This window comes from Geotrypetes seraphini, chromosome 10 (assembly GCF_902459505.1).
Source record: "Geotrypetes seraphini chromosome 10, aGeoSer1.1, whole genome shotgun sequence".
NCBI classification, from domain to species: domain Eukaryota; kingdom Metazoa; phylum Chordata; class Amphibia; order Gymnophiona; family Dermophiidae; genus Geotrypetes; species Geotrypetes seraphini.
The window spans coordinates 73362123-73381339 of record NC_047093.1 but is presented as its reverse complement, the minus strand read 5'-3'; the positions used below and the strand labels follow the sequence as shown (position 1 = coordinate 73381339).

General features: G+C 50.3%; 2 protein-coding genes across 4 annotated transcripts in view; one reads left to right on the top strand and one right to left on the bottom strand.

The window, feature by feature from the left end:
* Positions 1–1057, top strand: part of RABEPK (Rab9 effector protein with kelch motifs) — a 58460-nt gene extending 57403 nt beyond the window's left edge. For all 3 annotated transcript variants that reach the window (XM_033960617.1, XM_033960616.1, XM_033960618.1), the window contains exon 8: positions 570–1057. In XM_033960617.1, coding sequence (XP_033816508.1) covers positions 570–895 — 326 coding nt within the window. In that variant the 3' untranslated portion in view covers positions 896–1057. The remainder of the gene's footprint in view (positions 1–569) is intronic.
* Positions 1058–3349: 2292 nt separating this feature from the next.
* Positions 3350–19217, bottom strand: part of HSPA5 (heat shock protein family A (Hsp70) member 5) — a 64926-nt gene continuing 49058 nt past the window's right edge. The window contains exon 10 of the mRNA XM_033960261.1: positions 3350–3462. Coding sequence (XP_033816152.1) covers positions 3428–3462 — 35 coding nt within the window. The 3' untranslated portion in view covers positions 3350–3427. The remainder of the gene's footprint in view (positions 3463–19217) is intronic.

Sequence of the window (19217 nt, the reverse complement as noted above, 5' to 3'; positions counted from 1 at the left end):
GCAAAGAAGAGGAGGCCGATCTTCGGGCACCGGCACAAACACACAGGACATGCCAGTGCCGAGGCGGAAGTAAAAAGCCTGTTTGGGTGGGTCTGGGGGACTTCAGATCGGGGGGGGGGGGGGCGGATAACAGGGGGGGAGGGTGCCGGATCACGTGGGGGGGACCTTCGGGGGGAGTAGTGCTGGTTCTCGGGGGGGGGGGGGGGGGGGGTTAGAACAGTGCCGCTGGCCTCGGGGGATGGGGTGGGTGGGAACGAATCAAGCAAGTTTCCCTTAGTTCCTATGGGGAAACTCGTTTTGATATACGAATATTTTGGTTTACGAGCATGCTTCTGGAACGAATTATGCTCGTAAACCAAGGTACCACTGTAGTTCTTTACGGATGGGTTATATCTCACTGTGACCAGCAGGTGGAGACAGAGACCAAAACTTGGTTGTAGTATATTAGCTAAGGCTCCCTGTACCATCCCCCGCCTGTCTCAGTCTCCAGCAGGTATTAGAACAAAATACAGCAGTATAAAGATGTCATGAAAGTCATATGAGAATACATGTTCTGTTTCTCTTCTCAGAAAAGCAATTTTGGACTCAGCTGAAATATGATTCACCTCTACCTGCTGGACGGTTGGATCATTCCATGTGCATCATTCCATGGAGAGTGCATGTAGATTTAAATAATCAAAGGTCTGTAAATAGCAGAGATAAGAATGTAGAAGGAAATTTAGACAAAGCAATGAATGAAAATGGGAACTTAAATCTGACAAACAAAACTGAATTGGGATCAAGAGAAGAAAGAGATGTTCAATTATGTTTCATATTTGGTGGTATGGATACTAATGGGGAAATCTATACTGATTGTTGTATAACTGTCATTGATAATAAATTGCATCTTCTGTGAATTAGTGTTTACATAATAGTTCTCTAAATTTGTAACAATAAGAAAAATGTATTTCTAGTTATCTTCCTTTTTTAATAAAATTAACCTGTTAACTACTTCTTGTAGTCCATTGTCTAATATTGCAGTTTTTGAGCAAACAATATATTAAATACAAATTTTAACTTACACATTTTGGAGTGATTTTTTTCAGTTTTTTGATGGAAACTTAAGGTTAGTTACATTCAGATAAAGTAGGGAGAGGTTAATATTAGGCCCTCTCTTAGATTCCATCTGTAACTTGAGCCATGTTACTTCTTGCCATAGGGCTCATTTTCAAAAGAGAAAACATCCCAAAAATTAAGGGCATAAAGTGGCTTTTGGGTTTCAAAACCCATTTTTAGACAGGTTTCTATGCTGTTTGTCTACAGTGCATCTAAATATAAAGGGAGTATGTTTTACGCAGGATTAGGGCAGACATGATTTGGAAATTTTTCTGCAATAATGGAACATTATAGAAAATGTCCAGGGCAAAACTTGGATGTTTGAGGTTAGATCTGCTTCAATAATGAGTAAGTGCCAAAAAGATAGCCAAACTGACCATATGACCCTAGAAGAATGAAGGCTTGGCTCCCTTCTATTCCTAGTGGTCACTGATATACCTCCCACCCCCAAAGATGTGAATGAAATAGTACATACCAGCCTGTATGACAAGTATGGCCAGTCCTCTTGGATCAGCCTTAGGTCTCTTCAGCCATATTCATCATGTTTCTTTCCTACTGTCTATCATCTCTCTCTCTCCCCCCCCCCCCACCTGTCTTGTGTCCTGGGTCAAACCTATCTCCATGCAGCAACTTTCTTCCTCTACATCATAATTTTTTTCTCTATGCATCATCTCTCCCTGCTCTCAAATTTATGTCCACCATATGTAGAATGTCTCCCTTTCGCCCCTATTGGTTTCATATCTCCCTTGCTTTCCGCCCATGTGCAGCATCTTTCCTTCCCTCCCAGCCCCCTGTGCATCACCACCACAAGACCTGATATACCTCAGGAGGCCTCCTAAAAGCAGCAGCTCTGAACAGGCTACAAAGCAGCCCATTCAGCGCACCACTGCTGCTGCTTTAGGAGGCTTTGGAGGCACGTTAGGTCTCACTGGGGTGTTGATTGCTAATCAACACGTCTGATTTTTAGACAAATCGATTCACCAAAGTAAATCCAAACAGATCTGAATCAGCAAATCAGGCAGCAAGACAAAGGACACAGATGCAATCAATAGACTTGATATGCTGAAGTAAAGCACAGTTACTTACTGTAACAGGTGTTATCCAGGGACAGCAGGCAGATATTCTCTACATGTGGGTGACGTCATCCACGGAGCCCCGTCGGACAGCTTTTCAAGCACACTTAATTGAAGATCTCGTTTGCTAGTGCTGCCCACGCATGCATGTGCCTTCCTGCTCCACTAGAGGGCGCATCCCCTCCTTGTGATCTTCTATTCAGATATCTAGCAAAGAAGCCAATCTCGGGAAGGTGGGAGGGTTGCAAGACTATCTGCCTGCTGTCCCTGGATAATACCTGTTACGGTAAGTAACTGTGCTTTATCCCAGGACAAGCAGGCAGCATATTCTCTACATTTGGGTGACCTCCAAGCTAACCAAAAAAAGGGACGGAGGGAAAGTTGGCAATTTATGAAAACAGATTACGCAAAACCGACTGGCCAAACTGGGCGTCGCGTCTGGAAAAGGCATCCAGACAGTAGTGAGAGGTGAAGGTATGAACCGAAGACCAAGTGGCAGCCTTGCAGATCTCAATAGGCGTGGACCTGAGGAAAACGACAGACGCCGCCATTGCTCGGACTCTATGCCCTGTGACCCGACCTTCCAGTGAGAGACCAGCCTGAGCATAGCAAAAGGGAATACAAGCAGCCACCCAGTTGGATAAGGTGCGCTTGGAAACAGGACGGCCCAACTGATTAGGATCAAAAGAGATGAAAAGTTGAGGAGCCGCCCGATGAAATTCGGTATGGCGCAGGTAAAAGGCCAATGCCCTCTTACAGTCAAGCGTGTGAAGCGCCACCTCACCAGGATGAGAGTGGGGCTTCGGAAAAAACACCGAAGAACAATGGACTGATTTGAGATGGAAATCCGAAACCACCTTAGGCAAGAACTTAGGATGAGTATGAAGGACCACCTTGTCATGATGAAATACAGTAAAAGGCGGGTCCGCAACCAGAGCTTGCAGCTCATAGACTCTGCGGGCAGACGCGAGAGCAACCAGGAACACTACCTTACAAGTGAGATACTTCAGGTGAGCCTTATCAATGGGTTCAAACGAAGGTTTCATCAATTGAGGATGAACATTGAAGAGGCCCTTCATAAAGCGGGAAACCACCGGATGGACAGAGAGCGGTTTCCCATCAAGCGGCTGATGAAAGGCAGCAATGGCACTGTACAGTGAAGATGCTCCACATTCTTGAATTAGTGTTCTTTCAATATTTTCCTAACAAAAAGTTCAAGTCCAGTATTTACAAACACAACATTCAAGAACGCTGAAGATCTACAATTCATCCCTCTCAGCTTCATCTTCACCACCAGGAGGAGGTGGACTCGAATAATGTCGATTTGAGGCCAGATCGAGACAAGTGGGACAGATAATCCAGCATGGAAGACAAGGAGGCAGAGAATGGATTCTTGCGGTGCTCAGCACACCACGCAGCAAATCTGGTCCATTTCTGAGAATAGCATTGCCGAGTGGAGCTCTTCCTAGAGGCCTCGAGAACATCCCTCACCGACTGAGAGAAACCGAAGGAGGGAGGCACGTGGAGAGGACCAAGCTGTTAAGTGTAGAAACTGCAGATTGGGATGCAATAGCGAACCCCGACTCTAATACAGCAGAGAAGGAAAAACAGGTAGAAGCGGAGGCTCCCTGACACTGAGCTAGAGGAACAGGAAGAACCACAGCTGCCGGGGCCATAGAGGAGCTATCAAGATCATGGTGGCGCGGACCGACTTGAGATGCACCAGTGTTCTGAGAATCAAAGCAAAGGGAGGGAAAACAGAGGAACCTGCCCGTCCAATCAAGAAGTAAAGCATCCGTCTCTAGACAATCCGGGGAGTACATCCTCGAGCAGAATCGAGGCAACTTTTGATTGAGGGGCGAAGCGAACAGATCTACCTGTGGCGTTCCCCACCGAAGAAACACCTGTCGCAGAGTTTGAGAATGGAGAGACCATTTGTGCGGCTGAAGGAAGCGACTCAACTTGTCCGCCAGACAATTCTGCTCGCCTTGGATATACACTGCAAAGCGACAGGGAACCCGTACCCCTTTGCTTGTTCACATAATACATCGCCATCTGGTTGTCCGTATGCACCAGGACCACGCAATCCCACAGCAAATGACAAAAAGCCACCACGGCATTGTAAATGGCCTGGGGCTCCAGCAGGTTGATGTGGCAGTGACTGTCCGCACTCAACCAAAGACCCTGAGTCTGAAGGCCATTGAGGTGCGCACCCCAAGCGTACGCCGAGGAGTCCGTCATCAGAACCTTCTGATGCGGGGGTACGAGAGAGCAAACCTCTGGACAGATTGGAAGAGCTGGCCCACCAACGGAGCGAGCGTTTCAAGGAGGGAGTCACCGCACTGTGCTAAGCGGGATCCCAATTCTGCTGCCACTGAGACGCCAGAGTCCACTGAGAAACCCGAAGATGCAACCGGGCAAACGGTGTGACGTGAACGGTGGAGGCCATGTGCCCCAGGAGGATCATCATCTGCTTGGCCGAGACCGAAGCCCGCTGAGACACCAGGACAGCCTGCCGAGGCGGAGGCAAAAACGACCGGAGGCGGACCGTGTCGAGCACAGCCCCGATAAACTGCAAGGACTGAGAGGGGCACAACTGAGACTTGGGGACGTTGATCTCGAACCCCAGATGCTGAAGGAAGATAATAGTCTTGACGGGTCGCTGAAATAACCTCCTCCCTCGACGGCTTTGATAAGCCAATCGTCTAGGTACAGGAAAACCTGAAGGCCCCGCGACCACAGGGCTGCAGTGACCACCACGAGGCACTTCGTGAAGACCTGTGGGGATGAAGCAAGCCCGAATGGAAGGACCCAATACTGCAAGTGAAGGTCCCCCACCTGAAAGCAGAGAAACCGTTGAGAAGCCGGGTGGATTGGAATGCGAGTGTAGGCTTCCTTCAGGTCCAGGGAACACACCAGTCCCCCTCGTCCATCAAGGGATACAAAATGGGAAGCGAAAGCATGCGGAACTTCTTCAGCTTCTGAAAATCCAGGATAGTGTGAAGATCCCCTGTCTTTTTAGGAACCAGGAAGTACCGTGAATAAACTCCAGAGCCCCGTTGACAAGGGGGAACCTCCTCCACAGCCCGCAGGTGAAGGAGGGCCCGCCCTGTCGAAAAGAGACTCTCCGGGAGGTCTGTCTGGAGGTAAAGCCCGGAAATTGAGGGAGTACCCTTCCCGAATGATGGAGGACCCAAGAGTCCGCAGTTATCTCTGCCCAACGCTGATTAAAGGTGCGGAGACGTCCTCTGATGGGAAGAGGGGGGAACACCTAAGGCGGAGGAGGCCAGCTCCCTCCCGCTAGGCCAGTGAAAAGGACAGCAGTTGCTTAGGCGCAGCAGGAGTCTGAGGCTTAGGAGGAGCCCTCTCTGCTGCTGCGGACGCCGAGGAGGAGGGCGAGAAAACGCCAGTGTGGACTTCTGTGGATACCACCGGGGAGGCAGCCTGTAGGTCTTGGGCGGAGCGGGCTTCGCCTTAGCCCGGACCAAGGAAGCATAAGAGCGTTTGTGTTCGGAGAGGTGTTTCATGGCAACCTCGATGGAATCATCGAACAGCTCATTTCCCAAGCACGGAAGATTGGCCAACCAGTCCTGCAGGTTCGGGTCCATGTCGACAATGCGGAGCCACGCGAGGAGACGCATGGCCACCGCGAAGGCCAAGACCCTGGACGACAGCTCAAATGCATCATAGGAGGCCTGAAACATGTATAGCCTATAGCCGAAGCTCTGACAGAGTGTCCACAAGCCTGCAAAACTCCTCACGGTGCTTGGAAGGCAAATCGTCCTTGAAAGATGGAAGGGACTTGATATACCACTTGAGATAGGACGTAAAGGTAAAGTTCTAATTCAGGACTCTGTTAGCCATCATTGAGTTCTGATATAGGCGTCTCCCAAACTTATCCATAGTCCTGCCCTCCCGGCCCGGCGGGACAGCGGCATACACCTTGGACGGGTGAGACTTGAGGGTACACTCCACCACCAAGGACTGGTGAGAAAGCTGCGCCTTCTCAAACCCTTTGCAGGGCACCGTCCAGTACCGAGACTCCATTTTGGATGGAATAGCCAGAATAGCGTAGGGAGTCTCCAGATTATGAAAGAAAGTCTGCTGTAACACCAGATTCAGGGGCAGCCGCAAGGACTCCCTAGGAGGATAGGGGAGCTCCATTTCCTCCAAATACTCCTTGGTATACTTGGAATCTGACTGGAGGTCCAAGTTCAAGGCCTTCCCCATATCCTGAACAAAACTAGTAAAGGAAGAGGGCGGGGAAGCCTCCCTGGAATACTGCGCCTGCACATCCGTATCCACAAGCATGGACGCCGAGGAAGCCCCGCTAAAAGAACGAGGAGGGGTCGACGAAAGCTTGTGCTTAGAAGTCCCTGAAGGGGATGTAGAAAGATTTATGATCCACTAATCAGTTACATAAACAAATGCGTGCCTGTTAGTTTCTAGGGAAGACCATAATATCTCATCCAGGTTCAGCTTTCTTAGCCTACTTACACGACGCAAGACCCAGGCTAATGAGAAATACTTTAATTATGAAAATAGAAAAATATAATTCAAAAGCTAGCAGCAATAACTAAATATTGTTCACCAAATATCCAATTACATATATGAAACTCAGTACATAATTACCACAACACACTTGCTAGATAAATAAGTAAAACTAATTCTTACACACACTAAACAATTCCTTATATTAACAATTCCTGATTTGCAGCAATCTTACAGTTAACGCTAAGAGTAGCTTTACAAGCCTTATCCTATATTACAATAGTATTCTCTATCTAACCCCAGCTGATAAGATAATAAGTTCCTTATCTCACCATTCAATTAGGCCTTAGCACAGAATCTGGTGATATGGAAGACGACTCTCCTCAGCTTAGCAGATATAGAAATCCTTCTGTTACAGGAACAAGAGTTCGTTAGCCACTGGCGCAGCTATAATTTAGATTGGCAGCAAAGGTTTCCTTGATGTGATGGAATCTAGATCTGTTTAAAGTGATTCGCTTTCTCTCAGACAGAGAGACAAGCAAGGTAACTGTTCAGGTCTTAATTATTATAAAAGAGGTGCATGGAGAACACCTGTGATGAGATGCGAGTTCACCCACATCCTAACACAGACTAAATAATAATTAGCACCTTTTCACTTGGATCTCATCAGATGACCTCTTCGGACCAATCCAGAAACAGAACTTAGATGAATAGCCTTTCTGTATAAAGTCTCGTACAATCTGAAACAGAGGCACCTTCATTAGATAAGACCAGCACAGGAGCAATAACTCCAAGATTCACATGGGCAGATCATAGGCATAGCTGGATGTCCTTGATTAGAATACAGTTCTGGTACATACCCAGAATGCATCAGGCAGAAACAGGAAAGATTTTCTTCTCTCTCTTCTTGCAAGGTTCTGGCTGGAATGATTTCTTGCAAATAATGGTTCAGGCTTGATGATGTCATAGAGGCCTAACCTTCAGGTGCAAATAAGGAAACACCCCTACAGGGTCCGGGCCATCGAGGTCCAATGACGGCACCCCGGAGAACCCCATCCCGAAGACAAGTCTCTGGAAATGGAGGCAGGGTCCATGGGGTCGGCTCCTCCCGGAACGGGGTCCCCAACCAGACCTGCGATCTCAGCAGACTCGGGTTGGACAGGGTGAGATCCGAGGTCTTAATGGAGCCAGTAGTGCTAGGATCTGGGTACCTACCCCGCCTCAGGGGGGGGGGGGGGGTCCTGTGGGCGCTTCGCAAGATGCCTCAACCGAGGCTGGCTAGAGGGAGAAGCGTGCCTCGATGGAAGAGGTGAAGAGTCAGACGAGGACAGACGTGCCTTGCCCCGAGAAACCTTGATGCTCAGGCTGGTCCACAATGGCGAGGTCGAGGCCGGAGCAAGCTCAGCCAATGCCGAGAGCTCCGAGGAGATGATAGCCTTCAGTACCTAAGTTCAACATCTGCCTCCCCCCCCTTTGTTTCATGTTTCTCCTATCTTCCTTCTGCTAACATTTTGAGCCCTCCCATCTTTGTTCCAGGTCTTTCTCTCTCTCTCACTCTCTTTGACAATGTAACATTATCTCACTATGTCCTTGTTACAAGCCCCAGAATTGGACTAAGGTCATTCTCTCAATTCATATAAGCTAGGCACCTTCCTTAGCTAGTAACAGAAGATGAGACTAAGAAAAACAAACAAACTATAATGCTGTGAGCCATTCAATCTCCACCACCATCATCCCCTCCCTCCCAAAAAAAAAAAAAAAAAAGCAAAAGATAGAAATTTTCAAGAAGGTATGCACAAGCACAGAAAATCCCAACTTATCTGATAACTGAAAATCAACTGGAGTTTATGGCATGGTATCAGGAATTAAACTGAATAAATAGGTCTTCATATTCTGTTTCAAATGAAAACATTACAAGATACAGTACTCATTCGGGGACCGGACTCCCCTCCCTGCGAATCCTGCCATATCTTCTCTCCTCATCTAGCTACTCTAGATCTATCCCGCAAGGAAGCACGTCAACTGAGTGCTCCAATAATTCCTTCCTTCGGAAGGACAAAACCGCTCAGTTAAACTGCGCGCAGGACCGGACCTTGTGGCAGTAGATACCTTGCAGTGGTGTATTGCTTTTGTCCCGGACCTGGTGGCGGAGGATACTGTTTTTGTCCCAGAACGATCCCACTACTTTTTTTCTCCGGCAGTCCTTCACCCATACCACAATTTCTCTCCCGCTGAGGCATCCCACCTTGCCGGAAACAGGAACTGGCGTCAAAAGAGGGCGGGTCACCAGACAAGAAAAGCGATGGGGCGTGTCGTGGACGAGCAGCACTAAGGGTCAGTTGATTGACTGGCGCATGCCTGTGGCAACCTCCACCTGAAGCCAGATGCTACTTGTAGCAGTCACCAGCCACACCCAAGTGCAAGAAAATAGCTGATGACTTTTCATGTTGCTGCATCAGTCCAGGCAGAGATACAATGCCGAGATGACAGCCGGGTGCTCGCCTAAATTAACTGGGCAGAGCGCCTGGCTAAAACGCGCTAGGGAGAATACTGCAAACATGCTATATACTGTGTTGCCTCAAAAATAAGCCCTAGCGAGATTGTCAGGGTAGGTCTTAAGCCCTAGTCCTGGGATTCACCAGCAGTTTCCCTTCCCCTCCCTTTGTGCAGCAGAACCCTTGAGCGAGCACTGCATCTGCTGTGCAGCTAAATTCCCATCCTTCCCGCCCTCCATCTGGAACCCAGCCACGAGCCCTACTTACCTTCCTAAGCAGGGTCAGGCCAGCAGCACTCCTAACATGTTGCTTTGGCCTTGTCTGCCTGTGAACCCTGCTGCATTATTGATGTCATCAGTAACAAAGCAGAGTTCACATGCAGACAAGGCCAAAGCAGCCTGTTGGGAGTGCTGCCGGCCCAACCTTGCTTAGGGAGGGCAGGAAGGATGGGGATTCAGCTGCACAGCAGGTGTGGTGCTTGCTCAAGGGGAGAGAAAGGAAAGAATTGGGGTGAAGGAGAGGGAGATCATGTACATACCCCAAAAATAAGACCTAGTGCCTTTTTTTGGGCCTAAAATTAATGAGTCTTATTTTCAGGGAAACACGGTAGAAAGAGTTACAATGGCTCCTCCCTTAACCTGAAGATAGAACTGCGACAAAAAAAAACAAACCACCACCAATTTAGGAGGCTCTCAGTGTCTTCTAAAATAGAAGAATGAAGTCTAGAGGCCCCTACTGGGGAATATTTGTATACAAAGCTGAAACATCTAAAACTCACTAAGGTAGTTTATTAGCCTGTATTTTCCAATATTTGCAATAACCAAGTCTTTCAAATAAGGAGATATTAGGTTCTTACCTGCTAATTTACTTTCTTTTAGCTTCTCCAGACCAGTAGAGGTTAATCTTTACAAATGGGTATATATCCAATCATGACCAGCAGGTGGAGACTGAAAACAAAACTGTGGGACAGTATATAATATACTCCCTTCTCTATTTACCTCAGTCTGCCGAATAGCCAAGCAGAACCAAGAACTGGAAAACTGAAAGAAAACAATACTCCGAACAGGAGTAACAACTAACATACCCAAATGCTGTTGGAAAATGCAGTGGAGAAATACCTGAAGGAAAATGTCCCCACAGCTCGCCAGCCGAGCCACAGCCGCTGTTCTTTAATTCTCCCCGGCCCTAGAAAAATACTAGAACCCGCAGCAAAAAACAAAAACTGCCCGCGAAACAGCCCCAACATCACAACAATAACAACAACAGACAGGGTGGGGACCTCTACTGGTCTGGAGAAGCTAAAAGAAAGTAAATTAGCAGGTAAGAACCTAATTTCTCCTTCTTTAGCACTCTCCAGACCAGTAGAGGTTAATCTTTACAAATGGGACGTACCAAAGCAGTCCCTCTCACGGGCAGGACCCCCGCAGGGCCGATACCAGAACATGCTCACCGAACACCGCGTCCCGACGCGCCTGAACATCTACCCGATAATGTCTAACAAAGGAATGCAAGGAGGACCAAACCACAGCCTTACAAATATCCACTGGAGGCACGAGCGACGACTCAGCCCAAGAAGCTGCCTGACTCCAAGTGGAATGAGCCTTGAAAAATTCCGGAACAGGCTTCTGTCTCAGAAGATAAGCGGAAGCAATAGTCTCCTTGATCCAGCGCGCAATAGTAGCCTTAGAAGCGCCAGCCCCCCGACGAGGACCCGCCAGAAGGACAAAGAGATGATCGGATTTCCGGACTTCCTGGGTCCGCTGCACATAAGAGCGAAGGACCCGACCGACATCCAACTTGCGCAGCTGCTGTTGCTCAGAAGAGCCCTCCTGACTACCCAAGACTGGGAGGACCACCGATTGATTGACATGAAAAGGAGAAACTACTTTCGGCAGAAAGGAAGGAACAGGCCGCAAGACAACCCGCTCCCTAGAAAACTCCAAGAAGGGAGCCCTACAAGAGAAAGCCTGTAGCTCAGAAACACGCCTAGCTGAAGTAATGGCCACCAAAAAGACCGCCTTCAGAGTAAGGTCCTTCAAAGAACAGCCATCCAACGGCTCGAAAGGCAGGCGCACCAAAACAGAGAGAACCAGATTGAGATCCCAAGAGGGAACAGAAAGCCGTAGGGGAGGCCTGAGCAACTTGGCCGCCCGCAAAAAGCGATCACATCAGGAATGGCCGACAAATGCTGACCTGTCACCAACCCTCGAAAAGCCGACAGGGCCGCAAGTTGAACCCGGAGAGAAGACCAAGCCAGGCCTCTATCCAGGCCATCCTGCAAGAATTCTAGAATGGTAGGCAGGGAAGCGCGAAAAGAGACCACTCCCCGCGCCCGGCACCACCCCTCAAAGAGACGCCAAACCCGCACATAAGCCCGAGAGGTAGAAAGCCTCCGGGACCCCAAGAGCATAGAGATCACCTTATCTGAATATCCCTTCTTACTAAGGCGACCCCTTTCAAGAGCCAAGCCGTAAGACAGAAGAGAGACGAGTCGAACATGGGAATGGGACCCTGCGTCAGAAGATCGTCCAAGAGAGGCAGAGGAAGAGGATCCGCCACCAGATGCCTCACCAGATCCGCATACCACGGACGTCGAGGCCAATCCGGAGCCACCAGAACCACCAGACTCGGATGAACAATGTGAAGAAGTACTCTGCCCACTAATGGCCAAGGAGGGAACACATACAACAGCCTCTCCGTTGGCCACGGTTGGACCAGAGCATCCAGACCCTCGGCCAGACTGTCCCTGCAACGACTGAAGAAGCGGGGCACTTTGGCGTTGCCACTCATGGCCATCAGGGGCTGCCCCCAAACCTGCACTATCAACTGAAACGCCACGGAGCCGAGACACCACTCTCCTGGATCCAAGAAGTGACGACTGAGGAAGTCCCCCTGAACATTTTCTACCCCGGCTATGTGAGAGGCCGAGAGGTCCAGAAGATGGGACTCCGCCCAAAGCATGAGCCGAGCCGCCTCCTGCGCCACCTGAGTGCTCTTGGTGCCCCCCTGACGATTGACATAAGCCACCGCCGCGGCATTGTCCGACAGGACTCTGACTGACTTGCCCAACCAAAGGGAGCGGAAAGCTAACAGCGCCAGACGGACCGCTCTGGTCTTCAACACGTTGATCGACCAGGAGGCCTCCTCCGTGGACCAGGTGCTCTGAGCTGAGTGACCCAAACACTGAGCCCCCCAAACAAGAAGACTTGCATCTGTAAGGAGCACCGTCCACAGCGGGAGAGCCAGACCCACCCCCTGAACCAGGTGAGGGGTCCGGAGCCCCCAACGCAGACTGCAGCGCGCCATGCCTCGCAGGGGGACAGGAACCTCCAAACCGTGCCTCTGGGGTGACCACCTCCAGAGCAGAGCATACTGAAGAGGACGCCTGTGGACCCGCGCCCACCTCACCACGTCCAGGGACGCCGCCATCGACCCCAAGACTTGGAGGAAATCTCGCGCCCGAGGACACCAGGACGCCAAAAGCAGGCGAATCTGAGATTGCAATTTGCTCACCCGGGCCCCTGGAAGGAAGACCTTCCCCAAGGAGGTGTCAAACAGAACCCCAAGGTACTCCAGACGCTGAGCCGGGACCAACCGACTCTTGGAAAGGTTGACCACCCAGCCCAGCGACCGGAGAAACTCCACCACCCAAGCCGTAACCCGGGAGCTCTCCTGCAACGACTTTGCCCGAATCAACCAGTCGTCCAGGTAGGGGTGCACCAGAATGCCCTCCGAGCGCAAGGCCACCGCGACGACCACCATCACCTTGGTGAACGTCCGGGGAGCCATGGCCAGACCAAAGGGAAGCGCACAGAACTGATAGTGCCGACCCAAGATCGCAAAGCGAAGGAAGCGCTGATGAGAGGCCCGAATGGGAACATGCAAGTAGGCCTCCGTCAGATCGAGAGAAGTGAGAAACTCCCCCGGCTGAACCGCCAAAATGACCGACCGCAGAGTTTCCAAAGACCAGTCATCAGACTCCCGATCCAGGACACGCTCAGCCCACCGAAACACGGCGCAAGCCACCAGCCCCCCACAAATAGCCGCCTGGACCCCAAAGGCAGAGACCTGAAAATTTTGCTTAAGAATGTTCTCCAACTTGCGCTCCTCAGAGTCCCGCAAGGTAGAACCGCCCTCAACAGGCACGGTATGCCGCTTAGAATTCGCCGAGACCACCGCGTCTACGACTGGCGATGTTAAAGTAGCCCGATCCCCCTCTGGGATGGGATACAAACGAGCCATGACGCGCGCCAAACGAAACAGCGCCTCCGGCGTTTTCCACTGTTCCAGTACAATATCCCGAATATCCTGATGCATGGGAAAAGAGCGGGAAACGGTACGGATCCCCCGAAGCAGAGGGTCCCCCACACGCGGAGTCTCCGGCGGCGCATCCTCAAAACGCAACACCGAAGAAACCTGTTGAATCAGGTCCGGTAGCTCATCTCTCTGAAAAAGGTGCACCACGGACGCCTCTTCGCCGGAGGCCGGGAAACCCGACAACCCGCCGCCAGCAGCCGTCCCCTCGAGAGGGTCCTGGAAATCCTCAAAAGGGTCCAGGTCCTCATCCAAACCGACACGCTCCTTAGACCATAAATCCTCGTCCCAAGACACCCGCGGACGCTTGGACAAGGGAGGAGGGGAAGCCACAACAGACGAGAGAGGCAAAGCCGCAGGGAGCGCGGAGGAAACCCCACTCCCCAAAACCCCCTGGGCGCATCCGGGACCCCCAGCCGCCTGAAAATAGGCCCTGCACAAAGAAAAAATGAAATCAGGGGAAAACCCCCCCGAGGGTCCCAAGGGACTCCCTGCCACAGCAGGGGACCCAAGCAGAAACCTGCCCCTGTTTTTCCAATACAGGGGGAAGGTCACCTGAGGTGGAAGACAAAATGGAGGGGCCAGACTGTGAAAATGGCGACTTTCCCGCCAAAAATACTCCCTCCTTAGCCTGTAGCGGCTGAGAAGACTGAACAGTCCCAGCTGCTAAAACAGGCAAGTCGGCATCAGCTGTCAAAAAATCAGCTGAGAGGGAATCCTTCGGGGAATCCCTCCGTGGGCGGTTGGGGAAGACCGGGCTTCCCCACTGCTCCCAGCTGACTCGCAAGGCACCATCGGCGGGGAGCTCTGGGCGCCTGCAACCGCTGCCGACGGAGCTCCACCACATCACCAGGCCAAACTACCGAGTTCAGTCCGGCCGCGAGTGCCTCGCGGCTGGACCTAATTGTGTCCCACTCCCCCGGAGAAGGGCACAATTGCGCCATACGCGACCTAGCTAGAAACAAAGTGCCGGTTAGATGAAAAAATACAGTAAAAAAAACCCATTAAACTGACAGGGAAGCAACCCTGCAGACCGGCACTATCTCAGGATTTTTTTTTTTTTTTTACAGAACAGACTCCACAGGCTCTCGAAGCAATATGCCTTGCTTGATTTAGGGGGCAAGGCTTACTGCTGAGGCTCCTCTAGAAAAATGTGGGGAGGTGGAGGAAGGGACCCCGCTCGAGACCTGCCGGGTTTGACACCCCCGAGGTGCCAGGAATCGGCCCTCAACCACATACAAGGATTAAATCAGTAGACCTGTTTAGTAATTTCAAATTTACACCCAGCAGCGTCTACTGCGAGCTGTCAAAAATCAAGGTCAACAAGGCAATGGGGCCTGACAACCTACACCCTAGGGTACTCAGGGAGTTGGGAGATGTCTTGGCGGAACCACTATCCGCGCTCTTTAATCTCTCCCTTAGTACAGGTAACGTCCCGATGGACTGGAAGACGGCTAACGTCATTCCACTACACAAGAAAGGCTCCAGAGTGGAGATGGCAAACTACAGACCAGTGAGTCTCACTTCAATAGTGAGCAAACTAATGGAAACCCTAATCAAACACCAAATGGATAGGATCATGGACGAGGAGAATCTGCGGGATCCCCGCCAACATGGATTTACTAAGGGGAGATCGTGCCAATCCAACCTGATCGGCTTCTTTGACTGGGTGACGAGGAAGCTGGATGTTGGTGAGTCCCTGGACATCGTCTACCTGGATTTCAGCAAAGCATTTGATAGCGTGCCACACCGCAGGTTGCTGAACAAGATGAGTTCTTTAGGTTTGGGCGACACTTTAACCAAATGGGTTGGGAACTGGCTTGGAGGTAGGCTTCAGAGGGTGATGGTGAATGGCACTCCCTCCGAGATGTCGGAGGTGATAAGTGAAGTGCCAAAGGGCTCCGTCCTGGGCCCAATCTTGTTCAACATCTATATAAGAGACCTGACAGAAGGGCTTCGAGGTAAAATAACATTGTTTGCCGATGATGCCAAACTGTGCAATGTAGTGAGCAAAAGCACAACAGACAAAAAAGCAATGGCAGACGATATGGTGCATGACTTACTTCTGCTGGAGCACTGGTCTAGGTCCTGGCAACTCAGTTTCAATGCCAAAAAATGCAAAGTCATGCACCTGGGAAGCCAGAATCCATGCAAGATCTACACCCTAAATGGCGAGATCCTGACAAGAACTGTAGCAGAAAGAGACTTGGGAGTGATTGTCAGGGAAGACATGAAGTCGGCAAACCAAGTGGAGCAAGCTTCATCCAAAGCAAGGCAAATCATAGGTTGCATACGCAGGAGTTTCATCAGCCGTAAACCTGAAGTCATTATGCCACTGTATAGATCCATGGTGAGACCGCACCTGGAGTACTGTGTGCAATTCTGGAGGCCGCATTACCGCAAGGATGTGCTGAGACTGGAGTCGGTCCAGAGGATGGCCACCAGGATGGTCTCGGGACTCAGGGAGCTCCCGTACGAGGAGCGGTTGGGGAATTTGCAGCTCTACTCACTCGAGGAGCGTCGAGAGAGGGGAGATATGATCGAGACATTCAAATATCTCACGGGCCGCATCAAGGTGGAAGAAGACATCTTCTTCTTCAAGGGTCCCGCGGCAACAAGGGGGCATTCGTGGAAAATCAGGGGCGGGAAACTGCACAGTGACACTAGGAAGTTCTTCTTCACTGAAAGGGTGGTTGATCGCTGGAATAGTCTTCCACTTCGGGTTATTGAGGCCACCAGTGTGGCGGATTTTAAGGCCAGATGGGATAGACATGTGGGATCTATCCGCAAAGATAGATAGCGAGGATCACTGGAGTAGGCAGACTTGATGGGCCGTGGCCCTTATCTGCCGTCTATTTCTATGTTTCTATGAGGTCGGACTGACCCCCAAACAGGGCCCGCCCAAGCTCTGTCCTGCCAAAAACAGGGACTAGAAACCCCCTAAACAAATTCCAACAGCCCTACCAAGGGAGATGGGTACAGCTCACTCAACACCTGCTGGAGACTGAAAGAAGACTGAGGTAAATAGAGAAGGGAGTATATTATATACTGTCCCACAGTTTTGTTTTCAGTCTCCACCTGCTAGTCATGATTGGATATATACCCATTTGTAAAGATTAACCTCTACTGGTCTGGAGAGTGCTAAAGAAGTATGAATTAAACGGTTAGAGAGGAGTTCCAATTACTGAGAAAAAGGGTCAAATAGTGAAAGTTTGTACCTGAAGCTAAGGGTTACCCTTGTGATCTGATTTATTTTAGGGATAAAATACAGTAGGTAGTTATCCCAGGACAAGCAGGCAGCATATTCTTGACTGATGGGTGACGGCACCGACGGAGCCCCGGTACGGACAATTTTAGAGTGATTGCACTCTAAGAACTTGGAAAGTTCTAGTAGGCCGTACCGCGCACGCGCGAGTGCCTTCCCGCCCGACAGAGGCGCGCGGTCCCCAGTTTTCTAGTTTCCACGGAGCTAAGACGATGAGTTTCTCTCAACAGCCGTTGTGAGAAAATCTTTTGGTTTCTTCCCGCTCGCGTAAACGTTTGAAGGAGATATTATTTCCTTCATTTCTTTTATTTTCCTAAAAAAAAAAAAAAAATTTTGTTTTCTACCTTTTTCGTTTTTGCCCCGGCGGGGCCTATTGCCACCATCGAGGCCTCAGCCTTCGATTTGGCTGAAGCCGTCTTTACATTCATGCCCCCCTCAACCCGGGTTTAAGAAGTGCCAGCGGTGTGCACGACCAATTTCACTCACTGACCCACATAATTGGTGTCTACAGTGTCTTGGTCCCGACCATCGAGCGTCTACCTGCACCCGCTGTGCGACTTTGAAAAAGAGAACTCTTAAAAATAGAGAAATCCAACAAAAATTACTGTTTGGTGCCGAAATGTCTAATTCTACCACACCAGCACCGACATCGGCTCCGGCGCAGTCGGCACCCACATTATCTACGCCACGCGATACCGCGTCGGTGTCGACTCCTTCAGGTAAGCCGGCTAAGAAGCCTTCCCCGTTGGAGCATCCTCCGGTCTCGATGGCAGCGAGCCCAATCCTGCCGACCTCGAGGCGCCCACGGAAGCGCTCCGCCCCAATAGAGGTGAGCCCCTCCACATCGGGTTCCTCATCCTCGGGGCGTAGAGCAGCACCGCAGGTACCACAAAAGAAAAAGGCGGTACCGGTGCCCTCCCTCGAAGAGCGCATAGCTGCTGTTCTGCAGACACAACTTAAAGAACAGTTACAGCACCTCCTGCCTTCGCTCCTGGCACCGAATCTTCCGGCACCAGTTCGGTCTGAGCCACCGGTACCGACAGTGGACCGTCCTATTTTATCGACTTCCACTTTGTTAGTACCGGTACAATCTGTTTCCTCTGTCTCCATGCCGATTCTTGCACCGGAGCCAAGAGCTCACCATCAAGCTGTACAGACTTCGGCTCCGGTGCATACAGTGACATCCCCTGGTACCGAGTCAGGCAGGTCAGGGAAATCTCTTCGCAAATCCCGTCATTTAGAGCCATCCACACCGGAATCTCGAGACCGGAGTTTTCAAGTTCGAGATCCTGATTTGTGGGGGGACTCAGAGGATCCTCTTCTTTCTGAGGGGGAATGCTCTTCTGGTGATGAGGACCCGTCTGCTTTGGGACCCTGCTCTAGACCAGATGTGTCTTCTTTTTCTTCCTTTTTGAAGGAGATGTGTGCCCTCTCCATTCCTTTGGAGGCTGAGTCAAAGAAATCCAAAGCTTTTCTGGATGCTCTGGATTTTGACCAGCCTCCAAAGGAATATCTTAAGTTACCTCTCCATGACATCTTGAGAGAGACTTTTTATAAGAATCTAGAATCTCCTTTGACTATCCCTGGAGCTCCCCGAAAATTGGATTCTTTGTATAAAGTCATTCCTATTCCTGGGTTTGACAAACCCCAACTGCCTCATGAGTCCCTTTTGGTTGAGTCCACCCTCAAAAAGTCTAAAGGGGCTAGTGTGTATGCTTCAGTCCCTCCTGGCAGAGAGGGAAAATCCATGGACAAATTTGGAAAAAGGCTATACCAAAATGCGATGTTAGCCAATAGATCAGGAAATTACGCATTTCATTTCTCTTTCTATCTTAAGCAGCTTATTCAAAATCTCACTGCTTTTGAGAAATATCTTCCTGATCGGAAAAAGTCTGCTTTTTACCAAACTTGTTCTTCTCTTTTACAGCTTCGTAAATTCATGGTCAGATCCATTTATGATACTTTCGAACTGACCTCCAGAGCCACAGCTATGTCAGTAGCCATGCGACGGCTGGCCTGGCTTCGGGTTTCAGAACTCGACGTCAATCACCAGGATCGACTAGCCAACGCGCCTTGCTTGGGGGATGAGCTGTTTGGAGATTCCATGGACTCCACTACTCAAAAACTATCGGCTCATGAGACTAGATGGGACACTCTTCTTAAAACTAAGAAGCCTCCACCGACCAGGCCTTTTCGTCCACAATCGACCTACCAACGTAGATTTGTGGCTCGTCCTCTGCCTCAAGCTGCACAACAGCCTAGACGTCAGAGACAACAACGACCAGCTGCTAGACAACCTCAACAACAGCAGCAGGTAAAACCTCCACCTTCACAAAAATCTACTCAACCCTTTTGACTTGGTTCTCCAGAACATAGCCAGTCTTGTTCCTTCTACCCACCTTCCACAGCCTATAGGAGGACGCCTTTCTTATTTCATAAGCCGTTGGGAATTCATCATGTCAGATCAGTGGGTCCTAAACATCA